General features: G+C 41.4%; 1 protein-coding gene across 5 annotated transcripts in view; it reads right to left on the reverse strand.

The window, feature by feature from the left end:
- The window catches only part of CLEC16A (C-type lectin domain containing 16A), a 285,111-nt gene extending 265,025 nt beyond the window's left edge, over positions 1-20,086 (reverse strand). For all 5 annotated transcript variants that reach the window (XM_077141803.1, XM_077141801.1, XM_077141802.1 and 2 more), the window contains exon 1: positions 19,792-20,086. In XM_077141803.1, the coding sequence (XP_076997918.1) occupies positions 19,792-19,871 (80 nt within the window). In that variant the 5' untranslated portion in view covers positions 19,872-20,086. The remainder of the gene's footprint in view (positions 1-19,791) is intronic.
- Positions 20,087-21,121: the final 1,035 nt, after the last annotated feature.

Here is a 21,121-nt window from a genome sequence, read left to right on the forward strand (position 1 = left end):
AAGGGAAAAGGAGGAGAAAAACTAATGGAAGAAATTATCACTGAAAATTTCCCAACTCTTATGAAAGACTTAAAATTACAGATCCAAGAAGTGCAGCGCACCCCAAAGAGATTAGACCCAAATAGGCGTTCTCCAAGACACTTACTAGTTAGAATGTCAGAGGTCAAAGAGAAAGAGAGGATCTTGAAAGCAGCAAGAGAAAATCAATCCATCACATACAAGGGAAACCCAATAAGACTATGTGTAGATTTCTCAGCAGAAACCATGGAAGCTAGAAGACAGTGGGATGATATATTTAAATTACTAAAAGAGAAAAACTGCCAACCAAGACTCCTATATCCAGCAAAACTGTCCTTCAAAAATGAGGGAGAAATTAAAACATTCTCAGACAAAAAGTCACTGAGAGAATTTGTGACCAAGAGACCAGCTCTGCAAGAAATACTAAAGGGAGCACTAGAGTCAGATACGAAAAGACAGAAGAGAGAGGTATGGAGAAGAGTGTAGAAAGAAGGAAAGTCAGATATGATCTATATAATACAAAAGGCAAAATGGTAGAGGAAAATATTATCCAAACAGTAATAACACTAAATGTTAATGGACTGAACTCCCCAATCAAAAGACATAGACTGGCAGAATGGATTAAAAAACAGGATCCTTCTATATGCTGTCTACAGGAAACACATCTTAGACCCAAAGATAAACATAGGTTGAAAGTGAAAGGTTGGGAAAAGATATTTCATGCAAATAACAACCAGAAAAGAGCAGGAGTGGCTATACTAATATCCAACAAATCAGACTTCAAATGTAAAACAGTTAAAAGAGACAAAGAAGGACACTATATACTAATAAAAGGAACAATTAAACAAGAAGACATAACAATCATAAATATTTACGTACTGAACCAGAATGCCCCAAAATACGTGAGGAATACACTGCAAACACTGAAAAGGGAAATAGACACATATACCATAATAGTTGGACACCTCAGTTCACCACTCTCATCAATGGACAGAACATCTAGACAGAGGATCAATAAAGAAATAGAGAATCTGAATATTACTATAAAGGAGCTAGACTTAACAGACATTTATAGGACATTACATCCCACAACAGCAGGATACACCTTTTTCTCAAGTGCTCATGGATCATTCTCAAAGATAGACCATATGCTGGGTCACAAAGCAAGTCTTAACAAATTTAAAAAGATTGAAATCATACACAACACTTTCTCGGATCATAAAGGAATGAAGTTGGAAATCAATAATAGGTGGAGTGCCAGAAAATTCACAAACACGTGGAGGCTCAACAACACACTCTTAAACAACAAGTGGGTCAAAGAAGAAATTGCAAGAGAAATTAGTAAATACCTCGAGGCGAATGAAAATGAAAACACAACATATCAAAACTTATGGGACGCAGCAAAGGCAGTGCTAAGAGGGAAATTTATTGCCCTAAATGCCTATATCAGAAAAGAAGAAAAGGCAAAAATGCAGGAATTAACTGTCCACTTGGAAGAACTGGAGAAAGAACAGCAAACTAATCCCAAAGCAAGCAAAAGGAAAGAAATAACAAAGATTAGAGCAGAAATAAATGAAATTGAAAACATGAAAACAATAGAGAAAATCAATAAGACCAGAAGTTGGTTCCATGAGAAAATCAATAAGATTGATGGGCCCTTAGCAAGACTGACAAAAAGAAGAAGAGAGAGGATGCAAATAAATAAGATCAGAAATGGAAGAGGAGACATAACTACTGACCTCACAGAAATAAAGGAGGTAATAACAGGATACTATGAACAACTTTACGCTAATAAATACAACAATTTAGATGAAATGGACGGGTTCCTGGAAAGACATGAACAACTAACTTTGACTCAAGAAGAAATAGATGACCTCAACAAACCAATCACAAGTAAAGAAATTGAATTAGTCATTCAAAAGCTTCCTAAAAAGAAAAGTCCAGGACCAGACGGCTTCACATGTGAATTCTATCAAACATTCCAGAAAGAATTAGTACCAACTCTCCTCAAACTCTTCAAAAAAATTGAAGCGGAGGGAAAACTACCTAATTCATTCTATGAAGCCAACTTCACCCTCATACTAAAACCAGGCAAAGATATTACAAAAAAAGAAAACTACAGACCAATCTCTCTAATGAATATAGATGCAAAAATCCTCAATAAAATTCTAGCAAATCGTATCCAACAACACATTAAAAGAATTATACATCATGACCAAGTAGGATTCATCCTAGGTATGCAAGGATGGTTCAACATAAGAAAATCAATTAATGTAATACACCATATCAACAAATCAAAGCAGAAAAATCACATGATCATCTCAATTGATGCAGAGAAGGCATTTGACAAGATTCAACATCCCTTCCTGTTGAAAACACTTCAAAAGATAGGAATACAAGGGAACTTCCTTAAAATGATAGAGGGAATATATGAAAAACCCACAGCTAATATCATCCTCAATGGGGAAAAATTGAAAACTTTCCCCCTAAGATCAGGAACAAGACAAGGATGTCCACTATCACCACTATTATTCAACATTGTGTTGGAGGTTCTAGCCAGAGCAATTAGACAAGAAAAAGAAATACAAGGCATCAAAATTGGAAAGGAAGAAGTAAAACTATCACTGTTTGCAGACGATATGATACTATACGTCGAAAACCCGGAAAAATCCACAACAAAACTACTAGAGCTAATAAATGAGTACAGCAATGTAGCAGGTTACAAGATCAGTATTCAAAAATCTGTATCATTTCTATACACTAGTAATGAACAAGCTGAGGGGGAAATCAAGAAACGAATCCCATTTACAATTGCAACTAAAAGAATAAAATACCTAGGAATAAATTTAACTAAAGAGACAAAAAACCTATATAAAGAAAACTACAAAAAACTGCTAAAAGAAATCACAGAAGAGCTAAATAGATGGAAGGGCATACCGTGTTCATGGATTGGAAGACTAAATATAGTTAAGATGTCAATCCTACCTAAATTGATCTACAGATTCAATGCAATACCAATCAAAATCCCAACAACTTATTTTTCAGAAATAGAAAAACCAATAAGCAAATTTATCTGGAAGGGCAGGGTGCCCCGAATTGCTAAAAACATCTTGAGGGAAAAAAACGAAGCTGGAGGTCTCGCGCTGCCGGACTTTAAGGCATATTATGAAGCCACAGTGGTCAAAACAGCATGGTATTGGCATAAAGATAGATATATCGACCAATGGAATCGAATAGAGTGCTCAGATATAGACCCTCTCATCTATGGACATTTGATCTTTGATAAGGCAGTCAAGCCAACTCACCTGGGACAGAACAGTCTCTTCAATAAACGGTGCCTAGAGAACTGGATATCCATATGCAAAAGAATGAAAGAAGACCCATATCTCACACCTTATACAAAAGTTAACTCAAAATGGATCAAAGATCTAAACATTAGGTCTAAGACCATAAAACAGAGGAAAATGTAGGGAGATATCTTATGAAACTTACAATTGGAGGCAGTTTTATGGACCTTAAACCTAAAGCAAGAGCACTGAAGAAGGAAATAAATAAATGGGAGCTCTTCAAAATTAAACACTTTTGTGCATCAAAGAACTTCATCAAGGAAGTAGAAAGACAGCCTACACAATGGGAGATAATATTTGGAAATGACATATCAGATAAAGGTCTAGTATCCAGAATTTATAATGAGATTGTTCAACTCAACAACAAAAAGGCAGCCAACCCAATTACAAAATGGGAAAAAGACTTGAATAGACACCTCTCAGAGGAGGAAATACAAATGGCCAAAAGGCACATGAAGAGATGCTCAATGTCCCTGGCCATTAGAGAAATGCAAATCAAAACCACAATGAGATATCATCTCACACCCACCAGAATGGCCATTATCAACAAAACAGAAAATGACAAGTGCTGGAGAGGATGCGGTGAAAGAGGCACACTTATCCACTGTTGGTGGGAATGTCAAATGGTGCAACCACTGTGGAAGGCAGTTTGGCGGTTCTTCAAAAAGCTGAATATAGAATTGCCATACGACCCAGCAATACCATTGCTAGGTATCTACTCAAAGGACTTAAGGGCAAAGACACAAACGGACATTTGCACACTGATGTTTATAGCAGCGTTATTTACAATTGCAAAGAGATGGAAACAGCCAAAATGTCCATCAACAGACGAGTGGCTAAACAAACTGTGGTATATACATACGATGGAATATTATGCAGCTTTAAGACAGGATAAACTTATGAACCATGTAATAACATGGATGGACCTAGAGAACATTATGCTGAGTGAGTCTAGCCAAAAACTAAAGGACAAATACTGTACGGTCCCACTGATGTGAACCGACATTCGAGAATAAACTTGGAATATGTCATTGGTAACAGAGTCCAGCAGGAGTTAGAAACAGGGTAAGATAATGGGTAATTGGAGCTGAAGGGATACAGACTGTGCAACAGGACTAGATACAAAAACTCAAAAATGGACAGCACAATAATACCTAATTGTAAAGTAATCATGTTAAAACACTGAATGAAGCTGCATCTGAGCTATAGGTTTTTTTGTTTGTTTGTTTGTTTGTTTTTTTACTATTATCATTACTTTTATTTCTTTTCTCTATATTAACATTCTATATCTTTTTCTGTTGTGTTGCTAGTTCTTCTAAACCGATGCAAATGTACTAAGAAATGATGATCATGCATCTATGTGATGATGTTAAGAATTACTGATTGCATATGTAGAATGGTATGATTTCTAAATGTTGGGTTAATTTCTTTTTTTCCGTTAATTAATAAAAAAATAAATAAATAAATAACATGGCTTTTCTGGGGTACATAACAGTTTCAAACCAGCACACCGGTGGAGCAGAGGCCCAACACAAAACCTGTAGCCAGGCTGCATGCAGACATTTAGAAAGGGAGAAACACAGCTTACAGGGAGTATTTTCCAAAGCCAGTGGCTGGGGTAAAAATTTTGTGCAATGAAAGTTATCCTTGGACTACCCTTAAACCCCCATAAAATGCAGCACCCCAGTTGGAACTGATGGCTCAAGTGGAGTGGCTGGCTTGCAGTTCAAGGGCAACAATCTTATTTGCTGAGTACAGACAATTAAATTCACAAAGTTAAAGGGGCTTGAGAAGTATGGACTTGAGAAGCTATGTCACACTGTTTTTCATCCATCTGGGCATGCCTGGAAGGAGTACAGAGAAGTGGTCACTGCCCTATCCTCAAAGCCCTCTCAGCCAATGGTGAGAGAGATCAAAAGCATGGCTGAGGCCAGTAACAAGTAGTGTGGGGGCTGATAGCTGGAAATCCTGGGAGCACCACTTAGTGCAGCTTTTAAGATAGAGTGGTTTCTCCAGGGTCCAGGCACTATCACTGGAAACTAAGACTTGGGATGGAGAAAGGGACACCATGGAGGCAACCCAGGAAGATATTTCCTGATTTCTTTTATGGCCACCTTCAGTTTGGGGTGGGGGTGAGGGAAGTGGTGAGAGTGAGGCCTGGAAAGAACCCTGCAGATGGAACAATGAGAAGCAATATACAATTTAAGGGGGACGGGTTTTATTTATTCCTATTGTTGGTATTTGTTATATTTTAAATACATGGTATAATCAATCACTTGATCAATTAATTATCTTAAATAATTAGAATTGCATGTAATTTCTTATATAAGTCCAAAGCTTGAGCTTTTTCTTTCAATAGTAAACTTTGTGTCTAGAGCACTTTTACATTTACAGAAAAATTGCACAGAAAGTAAAGTTCCTATACACTCTTCCCCTGCCCCTAACTCCTACCCAGTTTCCCCTATTAACATTCTGTATTAGTGTGGTACATTTGTTAACACTGATGAATCAATATTGATACAATTTTAGTTACTACAACCTACAATTTACATTAGGGTTCCCTCTGTGTATTCTTTCCTACGGGTTCTGACAAATGAGTAATGTCATGTATCTGCCACCAATGTCCTATCATATATAACAGTTTTCTTGCCCTAAAAATGCAATAACTAGAATAGCTCTCCAAAAATAGAAATACCCCACCCCACCCATATATGCAGACAGAGTTGCATGTGGGAGCTCAAGGCTAGCTTCCCTCATGACTGGGCAACTCTACAGCATACTTGAACCTTGCGGGTGAATTGCAGGGGACTGTGCTGGTTTCAAACTGTTATGTACCCCAGAAAAGCCATGTTCTTTTAATCCAATTCAATCTTGCAGGCACAAATCTATTGTTTGGTCGGGACGTTCTGATTAGACTATTTCCATGGAGATGTGAGCCTGCCCATTCAAGGTGGGTCTTGATTAGTTTACCAGAGTCCTTAAAAGAGCTCATGGAGAGAGTGTTCAGAGCCAACAGAGAGAGAAGACGTTACATACAGACATTTGGAGATGCTTGGAGACAGAAGCAGAGAGGAGGCCACTGGAACCAGGAGCTGAAAGCAACAAAACCCAGGAGCAAAGGGCCAACGGACATCACCATACACTTTCCTATGTAACAAATAAACCCTGGTCAAGATCAGCCTTTCTTGAGTGAAGATATCCTCTTACTGACACCTTAATTTGGACATTTTTATGGTCTTACAATTCTAACTTGTAACTTAATAAATATCCTTTATAAAAGCCAATACAGTTTTCCGGTGCCTGCCCATGTGAAAAAAGAAAAAAAAAAAAAAAAAAGCCACTCCATCTCTGGTATACTGCATTCCGGCAGCATGAGCAAACCAAAACAGGGATTCATCTGCAAGTCTATATGTCTCTATCTGCACCAGGGGCATCTGCCCCCAAGAGTTTTTCCAAAAAGCTTAGGGAGCAATTTTTCAGATTTTTCAGACCTCTTACATTAGAACCACCTATCAAAGTGTCAGGTTCTAGCCCAACCCCAGAACCACTGAATTACCCCTGAATTGGGTGTAGTCCCCTAATCCTTATTTGAAAGACAGCAGACATTAATAACAGAATGCCAGGGTCTGAATGCAGTTCCATCACATCTTAGCTGAGTGACCTTGAATAAGTCACTTAGTCTTAGGCACCCCAGCGTTCTTATCTGTAAAATGGGAGCAACAATAGTACCTAAATAATTTAGTACTTAGCTCTTCTGGTGGTGTTGGGAGGAAAAAATAAGTAAATAGATAACTAAATAACAGGGCCTGGCTGTTGTATAAACTCTATACAAGTGTGAGCTGTTGTGGTGGTGGTGGTGGTGGTGGTAGCTGTTGTCATCATTGCATTCATTAAATAATCAGAAAGATACCCTGGTAACTAGTAGGAGGCCCTTACAGAAAAACTCAGTGGAAAAGGCAAGGTAGTAAGTACTGAAAAGAAAATTCTAAGAGCTCCCAGGTATGGTGCATCCACTGCACAGGCTAAGACAACAACTCAGGCTCAGGACAGTCAGAACTCGCCCTTAGCCAGGTGGCCTGGAGACCAAGTCTGAGAGTTCCAGTTGCTCCACTGCCTCGCCAACCCCTGGTATTCTCTGCCTCTTTCAGGTGAGCCATTTTGCTGAGCTTAACTGGTATCTATCATGTTGGCGGTTTAATTTATGTTTCCATTATGACTAATGAAATTGAGGGCCTTTTAATGTTTGTGAGCCATTTACACATTTTTTTATGCAAGCTTTGCCCATTATTTTATTAGATTGAGTGACTTTTTTTCTTATTTCGTTAATGGAGTTCTTTACATACCTTGAGTATGACTCCTTCACTGATTATATATATTGTGAATATTTTCTCTGACTGTAGCTTGCCTTTTTACTCTCTTTATGGTGGTCTTTTTGGTGAGTAGAAGTTCTTAATTTTAATGTAGTCCAATTTATCAGCCTTCCCCTTGCTGGACAGAGGTTTCTTTTTTTTTTTTCTTTAATTAATTCTTAAATTTTTTTAAAATACCGAAAAACACCAAACGCAAACATTCGTAATTTTTTATCATTCTGTTCTACATATATAATCAGTAATTCACAATATCATCACACAGTTGCATATTCATCATCATGACCATTTCTCAGAACATTCGCATCTATTCAGAAAAAGAAAACAGAAAAAAATTCATACATAGCATACCCCCTACCCCTCACCCTCACCAATCACCAGCATTTCACTCTAAATTTATTTTAACATTTGTTCCCCTTATTATTCATCTTTATTCCATATGTTTTATTCGTCTGTTGATAAAGTAGATAAAAGGAGCATCAGACACAAGGTTCTCACAATCACACAGTCACACTGTGAAAGCTATATCATTATACAATCATCTTCAAGAAACATGGCCAATAGAACACAGCTCCACATTTTCAGGCAGTTCTCTCCAGCCTCTCCCCTACATCTTGACTAACATGGTGATATCTATTTAAGGCATAAGAATTACCTCCAGGATAGCCTCTCGACTCTGTTTGGAATCTCTCAGTCATTGACACTTATTTTGTCTCATTTCACTCTTCCCCCTTTTGGTTCAGAAGGTTTTCTCAATCCCCTGATGCTTAGTCTCAGCTTATTCTAGGGGTTTTCTCAATCGCTTGATGCTGAGTCTCAGCTCATTCCAGGATTTCTGTCCCACAATGCCAGGAAGGTCCACACTCCTGGGAGTCATGTCCCACGTAGACAGGGGGAGGGTGGTAAGTTTGCTTGTTGTGTTTGCTGGAGAGAGAGGCCACATCTGAGCAACAAAAGAGGTTCTCTTGGGGGATGACTATTAGGCCTAATTTCAAGTAGGCTTGACCTATCCTTTGGGGGGTCAAGTTTCATACAAACAAACCCCAAGACTGGGGGCTCAGCCTATAGCTTTGGTTGTCCACACTGCTTGTGAGAATTTCAAGAATTCAACTTGGGGAAGCTGAATTTCCCCCCTTTCTCACTATTCCCTGAGGGGGACTTTACAAATACTTCTTTATTCACTGTTCAAATCACTCTGGGATTTATTGAGGCATCACTCTGGACAAACCAACAAAATCGCATGTCCTACTCAAGGTTCCATGTACTTATGGCATTCAATTAAGCTGTCTATATAAGTTATATTAGGAAATGCACTAGTCAAAATATAAATTTTGTACCAAATAAACATTCTTTGCTTTAGTCTCACAGATGAGGTAAAATTTTAAAATATTAATTACCATCTATTTTCAGCACCCTGCAGTAATGACATTCCTTTGTTCTTCCTCATGCAAAAAACATTTTTTAAATTTGTACATTTATGGACTTATGGACAGCATTTTTGATAGCAAGTTTAAGAAGTCCTTGACCACCTCAAGGTCATAAAGAAAGGATAGGTTCTTTTTCTAAAGATGATATTTTTAAAAAGCCTTCATTTCTTGACTTAGACTACATCTGGAACTGGTTTTTATGTATAATGTAAGGTATTGGCTAAAATTCAGTTTCCATATGGCTATCTCATGGACCCAGCACCATTTACTACAAAGGCCTTCATTCTCCACTGCATTCCAGTGTAACCTCTCATTAACCTGGCGACTGTATGTATGTGGGTCTCTTTCTGGACTTTCTAGTTTCACTGATCCACTTGCCTATCCTTTTGCCAATAACAAGTTCTCTGATTATTGAAGCTTTATAAGAGATCTTACTAAGTGGTAAGTCCTCCAACTACTTTATCTTTTATTTTTCAATATTATATTGGGTATTCTTTTTGTGTTTCCATATAAAATTTTAAACAACTTGTTAATTTTCACAAAAATACCTGTTAGAGGCTGCCTTAAGTCCATAGTTTAATTTGGAGAGAACTGACATCTTTATAATGTTGTCACATTACAATATTTACAACATTTCTTTCAATGCTTACTGGGTAGAGGTCTTGCACTTCTTTTGTTATATTTATTCTGAGGTATTTGATGTTTTTTGAGGCTACTGTACATAGTATTGATTGAAACATTCATTTTCTTTGCTGCTGGTATATAGAAAACCCACAAGATTTGAAGCTCTAAAGTTCTGTGACTGTTATACCAGCTCTGTGCTCATCTTTTGATCCCCACAATGCCTAGCACATTGCTTTAGGTAACATTTTAGGACGAGACCCTCACTATACATTCACTTAAATGTACTGTGGGAGGAAGGAGCTGAATGGATTAAGATTTAATGTTTTAATGCTGTATCTAATACCTGGGCTATCAATGATCAATTAATGCAACCATCTAAGAAATATATAGTCTAAATAACTTTCTGATTTATAAGAGTGACACACATTTTTTCAAAGGTTGATATTCTAGTTTGCTAGCTGCCGGAATGTGATATACCAGAAATAGGATGGCTTTTAAAAAGGGTTAAGTTGCAAGTTTACAGTTCTAAGGCGTGAAAATGTCCCAATTAATGCAAGCCTATAGAAATGTCCAAATTAAGGCACCAACAAGAGGTCACCTTCACTCAAGAAAGGCTGATGAAGTTCAGGGTTTCTCACTCAACTGGAAAGGCACGTGGCGAATATGGTGCAATGTCTGCTAGCTTTCTGTCCAGGCTTCTTGTTTCATGAAGCAACCCCAGGGGCATTCTCCTTCTTCATTTCCAAAGGTCTCTGGTTGCCTGGGCTCTCATGGTTCTCTGGGGTCTGAAGCCTTCTCCAAAATGTTTCCTTTTAAAGGATTATAGCAAACTAATCAAGACCCACCTGGAATGGGTGGAATAACATCTTTCTCTAATCAATTGGGTGCGCCATATCTCTGTGGAGATAATCTAATCAAATTTCTAACCTACACTGCTGACTAGGGATTAAGGTGGAACAGGAGTAAGATGGAACAGGATTAAAACGTCTTTTCTAGGATACATAATCCTTTTAAACTGGCACAGTTGGAAACGTCAAAAAAAATGACCAAAAAAAAATGGCAACTGTCAATCACGCCCCTGCCCAGAGATGCAATGACTAGAGATGCAATGCATTTCCTTTGCCTTTTTTTCTTTCCTATGGATATTTTGAGTGGTTGAGCCCGTATTGCATATCCATTTCCATGCCCATCATCTTCACACCTTGGACTAAAATAGAAGATTTTGTTGTTGTTGTTACTGACAACTCTTGGTAAATCTATAATGCTACAATGTGTGCCACTGAAGTATAAACCCAGCAGTTCATCCTCTGCTGGGCAGGAAGATACCGAATAGCTTAAGTGGCCAACTATGTCACAACAACCATCTCTGTGCACAAAGCTGTGACCCCTTCTCACACAAATTTCCAAACACTGAATGATTACCTTGGACATGCATTCAACTATAGCAAATTGAGATTTTGATTACATTTTCTCGTACAATAAGAATGACTGTTAAGAGTGGTAATGTTTGCTTTCAAACTTTGTGTGCATATTATCATCATTACCATCAAAACAGTTACTACGGCCAGGCCTGGTTCTGAGTGCTTCCGAGGTCTTCACTCATTTAACCACAGGATGACCCTGTGGGGCTGAGACTCTGGGAGGTAAGGGAACCTGCACAGGGTCTTGAGGCAACACAAGATGGGACCAACAATGGAAGAACCCAGGTTGTCTGATTCTAGACTCCCTGCTTATAATCATTATACTCAAGAAAGTGCAAACAATAAAGTATACAATGCTTTTCTTAAACCAGCATTTCCCTGAAGTTATGAATGCCTAATATATAAGAAAAACAAACACACAGATAAACCAAGTCATGGAAATGGCTATCAGTTTTCACAAAAGTCCTTACAAGAAACCCTTACTCCAGTTCTTCAGAAAATAGTCAGCATGATCATATCTCCAGAATGCAATGTCCCAATATCAGACCCTAGCACATCAGCAGACTCCACACTGACAGATAAGCTTAAGAAGTTGAAATGTCTGGAGACCAAAAAACTGCAACCTACTGCCAACCAGCAACCAACACACTAGAGGCTCATTACCAAGGACCAGAGATTGGAAACAAATCCCACCTTACCAGACCCTGCTTTCTCCAGAGAGACAATCATTTCACAAGTTAGACCATTACAATAATAAAGCCTCACAATCTGCAGAAATCAATAATTACATCCATTTCAGAGACAAACATACTAAGTTCAGGTTCATCTTAAGTGATAGTAGCTTCTGAAGAGAGCTAAAAATTTTATGACTTTCTACAGTCATATGTCTCTTAAGATAGGAAAATCCTGAAACTTATCTGCAAGCCAGAAAGTGAGAAAGGATAAGCAGAGAGATGGAAGCCTAGGAGCACAAGAAATCCACCTTCCTTCAATGCAGACCCACCTCCAAATATTGTCCCAGTGTGGGGGGAGAAGTAGGAGCATGGAGCCCATGTTTGCTTGGCCTGCTCAGCACCAGGCAGACTCACTAGATGTTCCCCAAAGCGCCCCACCCTATGCCTTGAAAAATCTCCATTTGTCCAGTGTCCAGCCTCCAGCCATCAGAGCAAGGGGAAGCTCCACACAGGATGGAATCAGACTAGAAGATTAGAGAAGGGAGCTGAACGGTGTTGCTTCTCCTGACGAATCACAGCCCAAGAATGTGAAACTGGGCCAGGGAGTGGGACTGGGCCCAGAATGCCTGGAGAGAGGAGTCAGGGCGGGGGTGTAGGCTGGGCTTTCAACCCTAGAAGTCACAGCTCTGGCAAAGGCATGTGCTGGCATCTGACAAAACCCAGGTAAACAAGTCATACAAGGCTCCTACATTTATGAAGCTTATGTTAAATTGGGGGAGAGAAACAAATATTTAACAAAATAATACAGTTTCTGATGTTAAAAAGCACAATAAAGAAAACTGAACAGAAAAATGGGATGAGGTTTGAGCTATACAGTATTCAGATCTACAGCAGTATTTCCCTATTCGCACAGTCCTCTATCTTAACCTACTGGACCACTTGCTACCAATGCAGATTCCCAGGCCATCCAGACCCACTAACCAGAGAAAGGGAACCTGAGGGATGCACTGTAACCAGCTACCAGGCCATTCTGATGCATGCTACAGTTTGAGAACTACTGATCTAGGGGAAGCATGCTCTAGGCAGAGAAGACTGCTAGTACAAAGACCCTAACCAATAATCTTGAATGTCTGGGGAAAAAAACGGCCAGTGTTGTTAGGGATGGGAGCAGGGGAGGCAGGGGTCAGATCATACAGGGCCTTGTAGGCCAGAGAAAGGGGGTTGAATATTATCCCAAGTGCAATGAGAAGTCAATGGAGGGATTCAGACAGGGGCATGAGGGGAACTGACTTACATCTTTAAAAGCACATTTTGACTTCTGGATGGAGAATGGATGGAAGAGAGAAAGGAAGACTCCAGGAGGCCAGTTAAGAGTATGCTACCACCTGGCTCAGCTGCTTAACTCACACCAGTGAGTCAGTTTTTCACTGCACTTAAATCAGACAGAGCTAGGTGCTCAGAAAGCGCAGCAGAGTCTACATCTCAGAGGGACATTCAGACAGGTGGGGAAGCAAAATAGACACTGAGTACTGGTGAGAGGGGAACATTAAAACTGTGCTTGTCATCAGCACCCTCAATCTCTTTATGATTTTCCAAGTTTACTGTGGTAGGCATGGCTGGCTGACTCCCCAACACCCAGTCCACCCTCTCCCCACTGAGTGGAATCAGAATGGGGTTGACTCTGCCTTAGCTACAGAGACCCTCGTGACTGCCAAAGATGGTCCATGCAAGTCAGAATGGACATGTGGCCCACACAGAGAAACCCACGTCTTCAGAGCAAAGACTTGGGGGAAAAGAAGGGCTCCCTCTCCCTCTGAACAGTATGGTGGGCTACAGATACAAAAAGGTCAACTTGAAGGCAAAGGCCCCACACAGAGGAGGGCAGAGCCAAGGGAATAAGGGAAATGGAGCTGGTGCCCCAGTCAATCCATATCTGAAGTCTGCATACTTAAAGACTTTTCTGTACCATAAACCAATGAATTCTCTTATTTAAGCCAAGGCTGTTTGAGCCAGTCTGTTATTTGTACCCAAAAATCTTGATGCTTACACTAAGGACAAAAAAAAAGCACTAGGTAAACTAAATCATACTGTTCCATAAGATAAAATGATAAAGAAGGATAGGCCAAGGAAAACAATTATGCCAGAATACTGAGGAAAAGCTTCTATAATTAGGAAAAACACTCCAGTTTGAGCTTCCTGACAGCCAACATGAAGAGAGAACTCAACTCTATAATGGTTACAGAGCTCCCTTGCTCTCTATTAAGAGGAAGTAAGATCCCCTGAATAGGAGGCACAGACTTATTCCTTGTTCTGAGGGTGGGGTGGGACAGGGAGGGGATCTATTGCATAAGAAGATTTTATTTAAAAGATTTAATGACCAATGTCATGATAGCTCTTCAAGGAATCCTAGATAAAAGTCGAAATCAGGCTGATTAGGTTGAAATTATAAAAAGATACGACTAGCTTCCTGGGGATCTAATTCAATGTTAGGATAAAGCCAGAGGAACTTATCAGACCCAAGAGTCAGTCTACTCTTTGTCATGAGAAGATAGTATATAGTGTGTTAACTGCAACAGCAAAAAAAAGTCCAAGAGTAGTTTGAGAAGACAGTAAAACTTCTCCCTGGCTGAAGTCAGCAGGGTAATTTTTATGAAATAATTGATATTTGAAAGGTACAGCTAAGCACTGAGATGGGCAGGAGAGAAAAAAGGAAAACTCAGAGGAAGAGAGTAAAGATACAGACAGGTGGCCGTGTAAAGCATGTGTATCAGCGATGGAGTGAAAATGACCATCAACGTGAAATGGCATGAGATACACACTTGAATGGCAGCAGGCTTCCGGTGACCAGAATTCACCAGAAGACTGCAGCAGCTCCCTGAGGTGGCATCCCACCTCTGGTCCAGCCCTCTTCCAATCCTTTCTTCAAACCAGCTGGACCACAGCACTCCTCAGGTTAAAAAGCTTTCATGACATGTTTCTTGAAGATGAATGTATAATGATACAGCTTTCGCAATGTGACTATGTGATTGTGAAAACCTTGTGTCTGATGCTCCTTTTATCTGCAGTATGGACAGATGAGTAAAGCATATGGATTAAAATAAATAAATAATAGGGGGAACAAGTGCTAAAATAAATTGAGTAGACTGAAATACTAATGATCAATAAAAGGGAGTGGTAAGGGGCATAGAAAAAAATAGGGGGAACAAATATACTGGGTAGATGGAAATACTAGTAGTCAATAAGAGGGAGGGGTAAAGGGTATGGTATGTGTGAGTTTGTTCTTTCTTCCTTTTACTTCTTCTTCTGGAGTGATGCAAATGTTCTGAAAAATGATCATGGTGATGAATATACTAGTATGTGATGATATTGTGAGCCACTGATTGTACACCATGTATGGAATGTTTGTATGCTAAGAGTGTTCATGTTTGTATGTTGTTTTGGTGTGTTAATAAAAAAAATATGTAAAAAAAAAAAAACAGAGCTTTCATGGCTACCCACTGTTCTCAGCCTTAACATGATTTATAAGGTGTGGCAGGACCTGGGTTCTGCCGATTTTTCCTGACCTCTCCCCTCCCCATGGTTCACTCTCCCATCTTGTATCCCTCCAGCACCATATACACTCCTTACTAAATGACTGGTATTCTGCCATTGTGACTTGTTCTCTCTCCCCTCCAGGCATTCTCAAATGTTGTCTTCTCAGTCTGAAACATCTTCCCTTCCACCTCCCACTCCCTTTACTACCTGGTAACTACTCATCCTTTAGGTCTCCATTTAGAGGGATGTCTGCCTACCAAGGATGTTCCTGAGCCCCTAACCTGAGTTAAAGGGCCCTTCTCAGTGCTCCCTCGCTAGACGGCTGAGAACAGTCTAGGGTAATTTGAAGGCCTGGAAGAACTTACCCTTGACATGGAAGGAGTGTGATATGGTGACTATGATATCTTAAGAAAATGATTCTTATACCCTAAGCTCTTAAAATAATACTATCTTAACCAAAAGTTGAATATACCAAAAGTAGTAAGTATATGCCTGCTGGGTATACACTCCCCACCTTCTTTGGGTAACAACCCCCAATTTTTCTGTGGGAACCATGCCTCTCTCCCATTTTTGGCCCACTTGCTTGGGCTGATCCCACCCTCGGCTCCAGGAAAGCGTACGAAGCAGGTCTTGGCCAGTTAGGGCTCTCCATTCTCCTGGCCACAATGAAAAGCTCAGAGATGGGCCTAGATTCAAGTTGGTCTAAGGATGCTCAATTCTGTACAATTGCTGGCAATGTTAAAAAAAAAACAAGAAGCTCTCTTTTCTCCAGGGATTGCTAAGCTGATTATAGTGAAAGCCTGGAAATTACTTGAGAATGACACTAGCAAGAAAGAAGCAGAGCTGAGAGACAGAAAGAGGCAGATTCTTGACACTTCATTTCTGACACTAGGTTTAGCCCAAATTCACTGACTGGAGCTAATAAATTCCATTTCTGGCTTAAGCAATTTGAGTTGGGTTTCATTCACTTGCAACCAAGAATCTTGACCCTCACACAAAGGCAGCCAGAATTAAGGCAACAATACAACAAGAAAGTTCTAACAGTTTGTGGATTGGAAGTTCTTGGTAAAGACCATGTTTTAGTAACAATCAAATGGCTCCATCACAAACGATGAGCAAGGTTCTGCTTGGCGGCTGGTAAACATCACAGCCTTGCCACTAGTCTGGGCAATAAACCACCCATGACAGGTAGTAAAAAACCTCTTGACTATTTCAGTCTGCCTCAACAAAGTCACTCAATTCAGTAGACAAAGACCACAGGTACAGTTTTCCATCATTTAGCAAAAGTAAAAGCCTGTCTAACCAGAAGTTTCCTTCATTGTTCTTTCTCATTTACAAGCTGGGAATGTGATGAAGGAAGCTGTAGTTAAAGAGCTTTCAGCTCTCTGTACTATCTCCCTCAACTTTTCTGTAAATACTAGAGTCTATTAAAAGGTGGGAATGAGTGGCCCCAAGCACTCTAACTGCATGCAGCAGTGGGGATAGTCAATTCCAAGTTCTTTTAAACATTTTTACCTCTCCTCTTTACTCCAGTGGCCGCGGTCAGGGTAAGAGTAGATTCGAGCCTATAGAATGAAAAATCTGTCCTGGTTTGCCCAAGACTTCCCCAGTTTTAGTGCCATATCCTGGGAAACCCCTCAGTCCCAGGCAAATGGGGATAGGTGGTCATCTTAATGTCAGATAAAGCACAAGCCCAGTTCTACCTCCAGCCTTGTTTCCCATAACTACCGATCTCTACCTCAACACACCTGCAAAACCAAAGGACCCAGTTATGGTGCCCCCCTCCCAACTCCACAAGTCAATGACTCCAACTTGTACTCGAAGACTCTACTCTGGTGTTGCCCTCTCCAGAAAGCTTCCAATAAGGGTTCCCATGGAACAGTAACTGTTACTATGGCTGTCTCCCCACCAGCCTGAGAGCTCCCTGTAGGAATGAGCTGTTCTGTACCCAATGCCCAAGATGCTTGATACCGGAGTCAAATGAAGAGCATTACAAGCATTGGAACAGGCACCTAGACATTAGCGCACTCTTTTCCAAATACATTGTGACATTCTAAACCCCACACCAATACACAAATCATCAAGTTCTTCAGGCTGTAATATGGATTACATTGATCTGCCTGATCCAGGGCAAACAGTTCAGGTTTCCATAAAGTCCCCAACAGACATGAGACCTAAACAATTAACCTGGGCAGTTTCCAAGATACTTCAGAGGAACCTGAGAACTTTTACCATTGCCTGGCTGGTCAGCAGATACTCCATTGGCAGTGAGGCTCAGCCAAGTAAAAATTCTCCCCAAATTGACTTAGGGGAAATTTTATTTAGAGAGACAGTTTAACGAGTACAAACTCTGAAGTCAGACTGCCTTGGTTTAAATCCTGGCTCTGACACTTTTCAGCTGTTATCACCTGTTGGGGCCAATGACTTAAGCTCTTTGACTCTAGTTTGCACATCTATAGAATAGAACTAATAAGAGTTCCTTTTATTCATAGATTTGTGGCAACTAAAGGAGATACTGCACAGGAAGTCCTTAGCAAGTATTCAATAAATATTAAAGGAATTAAAAAGGGCTAGAGAGGAAAAAAAAAAGGGGGGGGGCTAGAGTAGGGTAGTTAGGTGAGAGCCTGAAAGTACTTGGGTGCTGGGAGGAGGCCCAATCTCCTCTAGATAACCACTCTTCCCTCAGCCATACCCACCCACTCTTAAATTCCTGAAATCCTTAAGCCTCTTCCTTTACCATCCAGCTGCCCTACCATTTAAGTTCCTGCTTCCCTACCCACTCCCATTCTTGTCCTGGGCCTCCCTCCACCCCCATGTCTTCTCCCAGCATCCCCTAAAATCATCCCTCACCAGGCTCCCCTGCACCCCCACTTTGAATCCCACAAGCATTTACTAAACTCCTGCTTCATGCTAGAAGGGACACAACTGAGAATCACAGAATCTCCTCAAATGAGAAGCTTACCATCCAACTACCCTCCTACCAATCCCTTTCCATGGGCCCCTGTCCCCTTCCCTCCCCCCCCCCCCCACCAAATTCTTTTCCCTTCCCATTAGTAATCCTGGGAATGCCCTCTGGAGACCAGCCTATTTCTTACTACTAAAAGTCTACATACTCCTACCACACATACTACAGATCACTTCCTCCTCAAAGATTTCTATTTTCCATCACTCCTTCCCCACATTCCCCTGAAGCCTCTGCCTGCCTGCTCTGTACCTTTTCCCAATTCATTCATTCATTCATTTTTTTATACTTTAAGTGTCCATTGAGTTCCTACTGTATGCTGCACATAGCCTGGATGCCGGAATACAGCTATGAACAAAACAAGCAGCTTCTGCCCTCCTGGAAGTACTAGTTTAGCAGGAGGCAGGAAAAAAAGTAAAAATAAACAGGATAGTTGCAGACAGTGGAGGTGTAGAAATTAACTGACTGAAAAGGATTGGGCAAGTAGCACCTTAAGTAGGATAGTCTGGGAATGCTTTGTTGGGCTTATAAGCACAACTACTACTGTTAGCCACCTACTATGTGGCAGACCCTGGACTAATCTCTTTTCATACATAACTCAGTCCTTGCACAATAACCAACATCCCCACTTGCAGATGCAGTGGAGGCTCACAGAGGTGAAGCAATTTGCCCAAGGTCATACAGCCATTAAGTGGGTGGAGTAAGGATTTGAATACAGGTCTGACAGCAAAGACAGTCACTTAATTTCTCTGTACTCCTGCTTCTCAGAACCAGCGCTTGGCACCTGTACACCCCCAGGGCTCTCCTTCCGATTGTTTTCCCCCTTCCCCTTCCCCCAGGAAATAGCTTGTTGGTTGTTTTTGTTTGTTTGTTTGTTTGTTTTCAACTATTGTCATTTACTGAACACTTGTTCGCAGGAGTTTTAGTGCATTCTCCCTCAAAAAACAATCCTAAGAAGCAAGTGCTGTCATTATATCCAGTATACAGCTAAGGAAACTCAGGCCTAAATTCACACACCTAGATTGGAACCCAGGTCTGTCTGACTCCAGGATCCTAGCCCTTGACTCTTACGCTATTCAACCTAAGAAGTACCACCCCAGGAAGCTCGGTGCCCATCGTCTGCCCCCGTCAAGAACGATGTCCGCTTTCATGAGATGAAATCCCTACTCTCACTTTACAAGCAGCTAAGCTACTAGCCCAAGGTCACACAGCCAGGAGCGACGGGATCAGGATTCGACCCCAGGCGCCCTAACTCCAGTGCCCTCGCTCTTCACTACCATACAGCCTTCCCCGAGCGCCTCTCTCTGTCCCCCACCTCAGCTCTCACACTTTCCAGCGCCCCCAGCCCGGGGCTATGAGCCCCCATCCCCGCGACCAAATCCGAGGCCTGCCCCCTCCACCCCCTCAACACACTCACTTGAGGTGGTCCAAGGAGTGGATATTGCGGGAGGACTTGCCATGGCCCCCGCCCACCCAGCTCCGCGAGCGGCCAAACATGTCGGCGGCCACGGCCCGTCGCTTGTTTCACGGTTTCATGTCCGAGCGGCTGAGCGGCCGAGCGGTTGAGCGGTTGAGCAGCAGGGCGCCGTTGGCGGCAGCACAAGCGGAGGTAGTGAAGGGACCAGCAGCCACCTTCCTTCCCGGCCCTTAGCCCTGTACTGACATTCAGCCGGAACCGGCCGTTGAGCTGCCGCGCTTTACGGCCGCCGCCGCGAGGTACGCTGGGAAATGCGGTTCACCTGCGAGCCCCCTCCCCCCGCTGACAGGACTCTGCGAGCTGACTACAAGGTCCGGCGTGCATCGCGCGAGTGAGGTCAGGCTGTTCCGAGAAGGGGCGGAGCGAGAGGTGGAGAAGTCGCGGGATCGTCAGGGTGGGCGGGAATGGGAGGCCAATGGGAGGGGCCCTGAGAGGGGACTCCGAGCGGCTAGGAGTGAAGTTGGTGGATAAAAGTAGCCACAGTTTATGAGCTTTATGATAAGAATAAGATTGCATGACATATATTAGGTGCCACTGCCCTTAGAGCTTTACACGTATTATTTTTTTCACAATAACTTACCAGGTGGACACTATTATTATCCCCATTTTACCATTTCAAACTGTCATGGAGAGTTTAACTTGCCTAAGGTCATGCAGTTAGCAAGTGGTAGAACCAGGGTTCAAGCCTAGGCACACTTATTTTTATCCCCCAGTAAACCAAAACTGCTCCAAATCCTTAGTGGCCTTATTTGTCCTTGCTGGCATTTCCTTTTTCCACTTCATTAAAAAAAAAATACTGAAAGGCCCTCAAACCACAGTGTACGAAAACTGAACATCTTGTCCTTCCAGAGGATTTTCTGGTCTGCACCCAAAATCCATGCCATTTCCCAAACTACCACATTTTAAAAACACCCAGCCTTTTATCTAAGCCAAGATGATGTATCTAAACTTTTCTCCTGCTAGGAGTGGAAAGCTCCCGGATGCCAACCTGCCCTGCTCACATTCATTCATTCACTCATTCATTTTCACACTTTATAGTTATCAAAGGTCTCTGTGTCCCATTAAGTGTACTGAGGAAACAATTGGGCCAGGGGCCAATGTTCCCCCAAATGTCTAGGACAAGACCCAGCATATTGTAGGTCTTCAACAAATATTGGCAGTGTGAATGAATGAATGAATGAATGAATGGCTTGTTCCACCTTCAGTAGTTGGAGAAATGGAGGCCAGCGGAAGATTAATGGTTTGTCCTGTAATTCATCCAGAGAGACGA

Source organism: Tamandua tetradactyla, chromosome 23 (assembly GCF_023851605.1).
Source record: "Tamandua tetradactyla isolate mTamTet1 chromosome 23, mTamTet1.pri, whole genome shotgun sequence".
Lineage (NCBI taxonomy): Eukaryota > Metazoa > Chordata > Mammalia > Pilosa > Myrmecophagidae > Tamandua > Tamandua tetradactyla.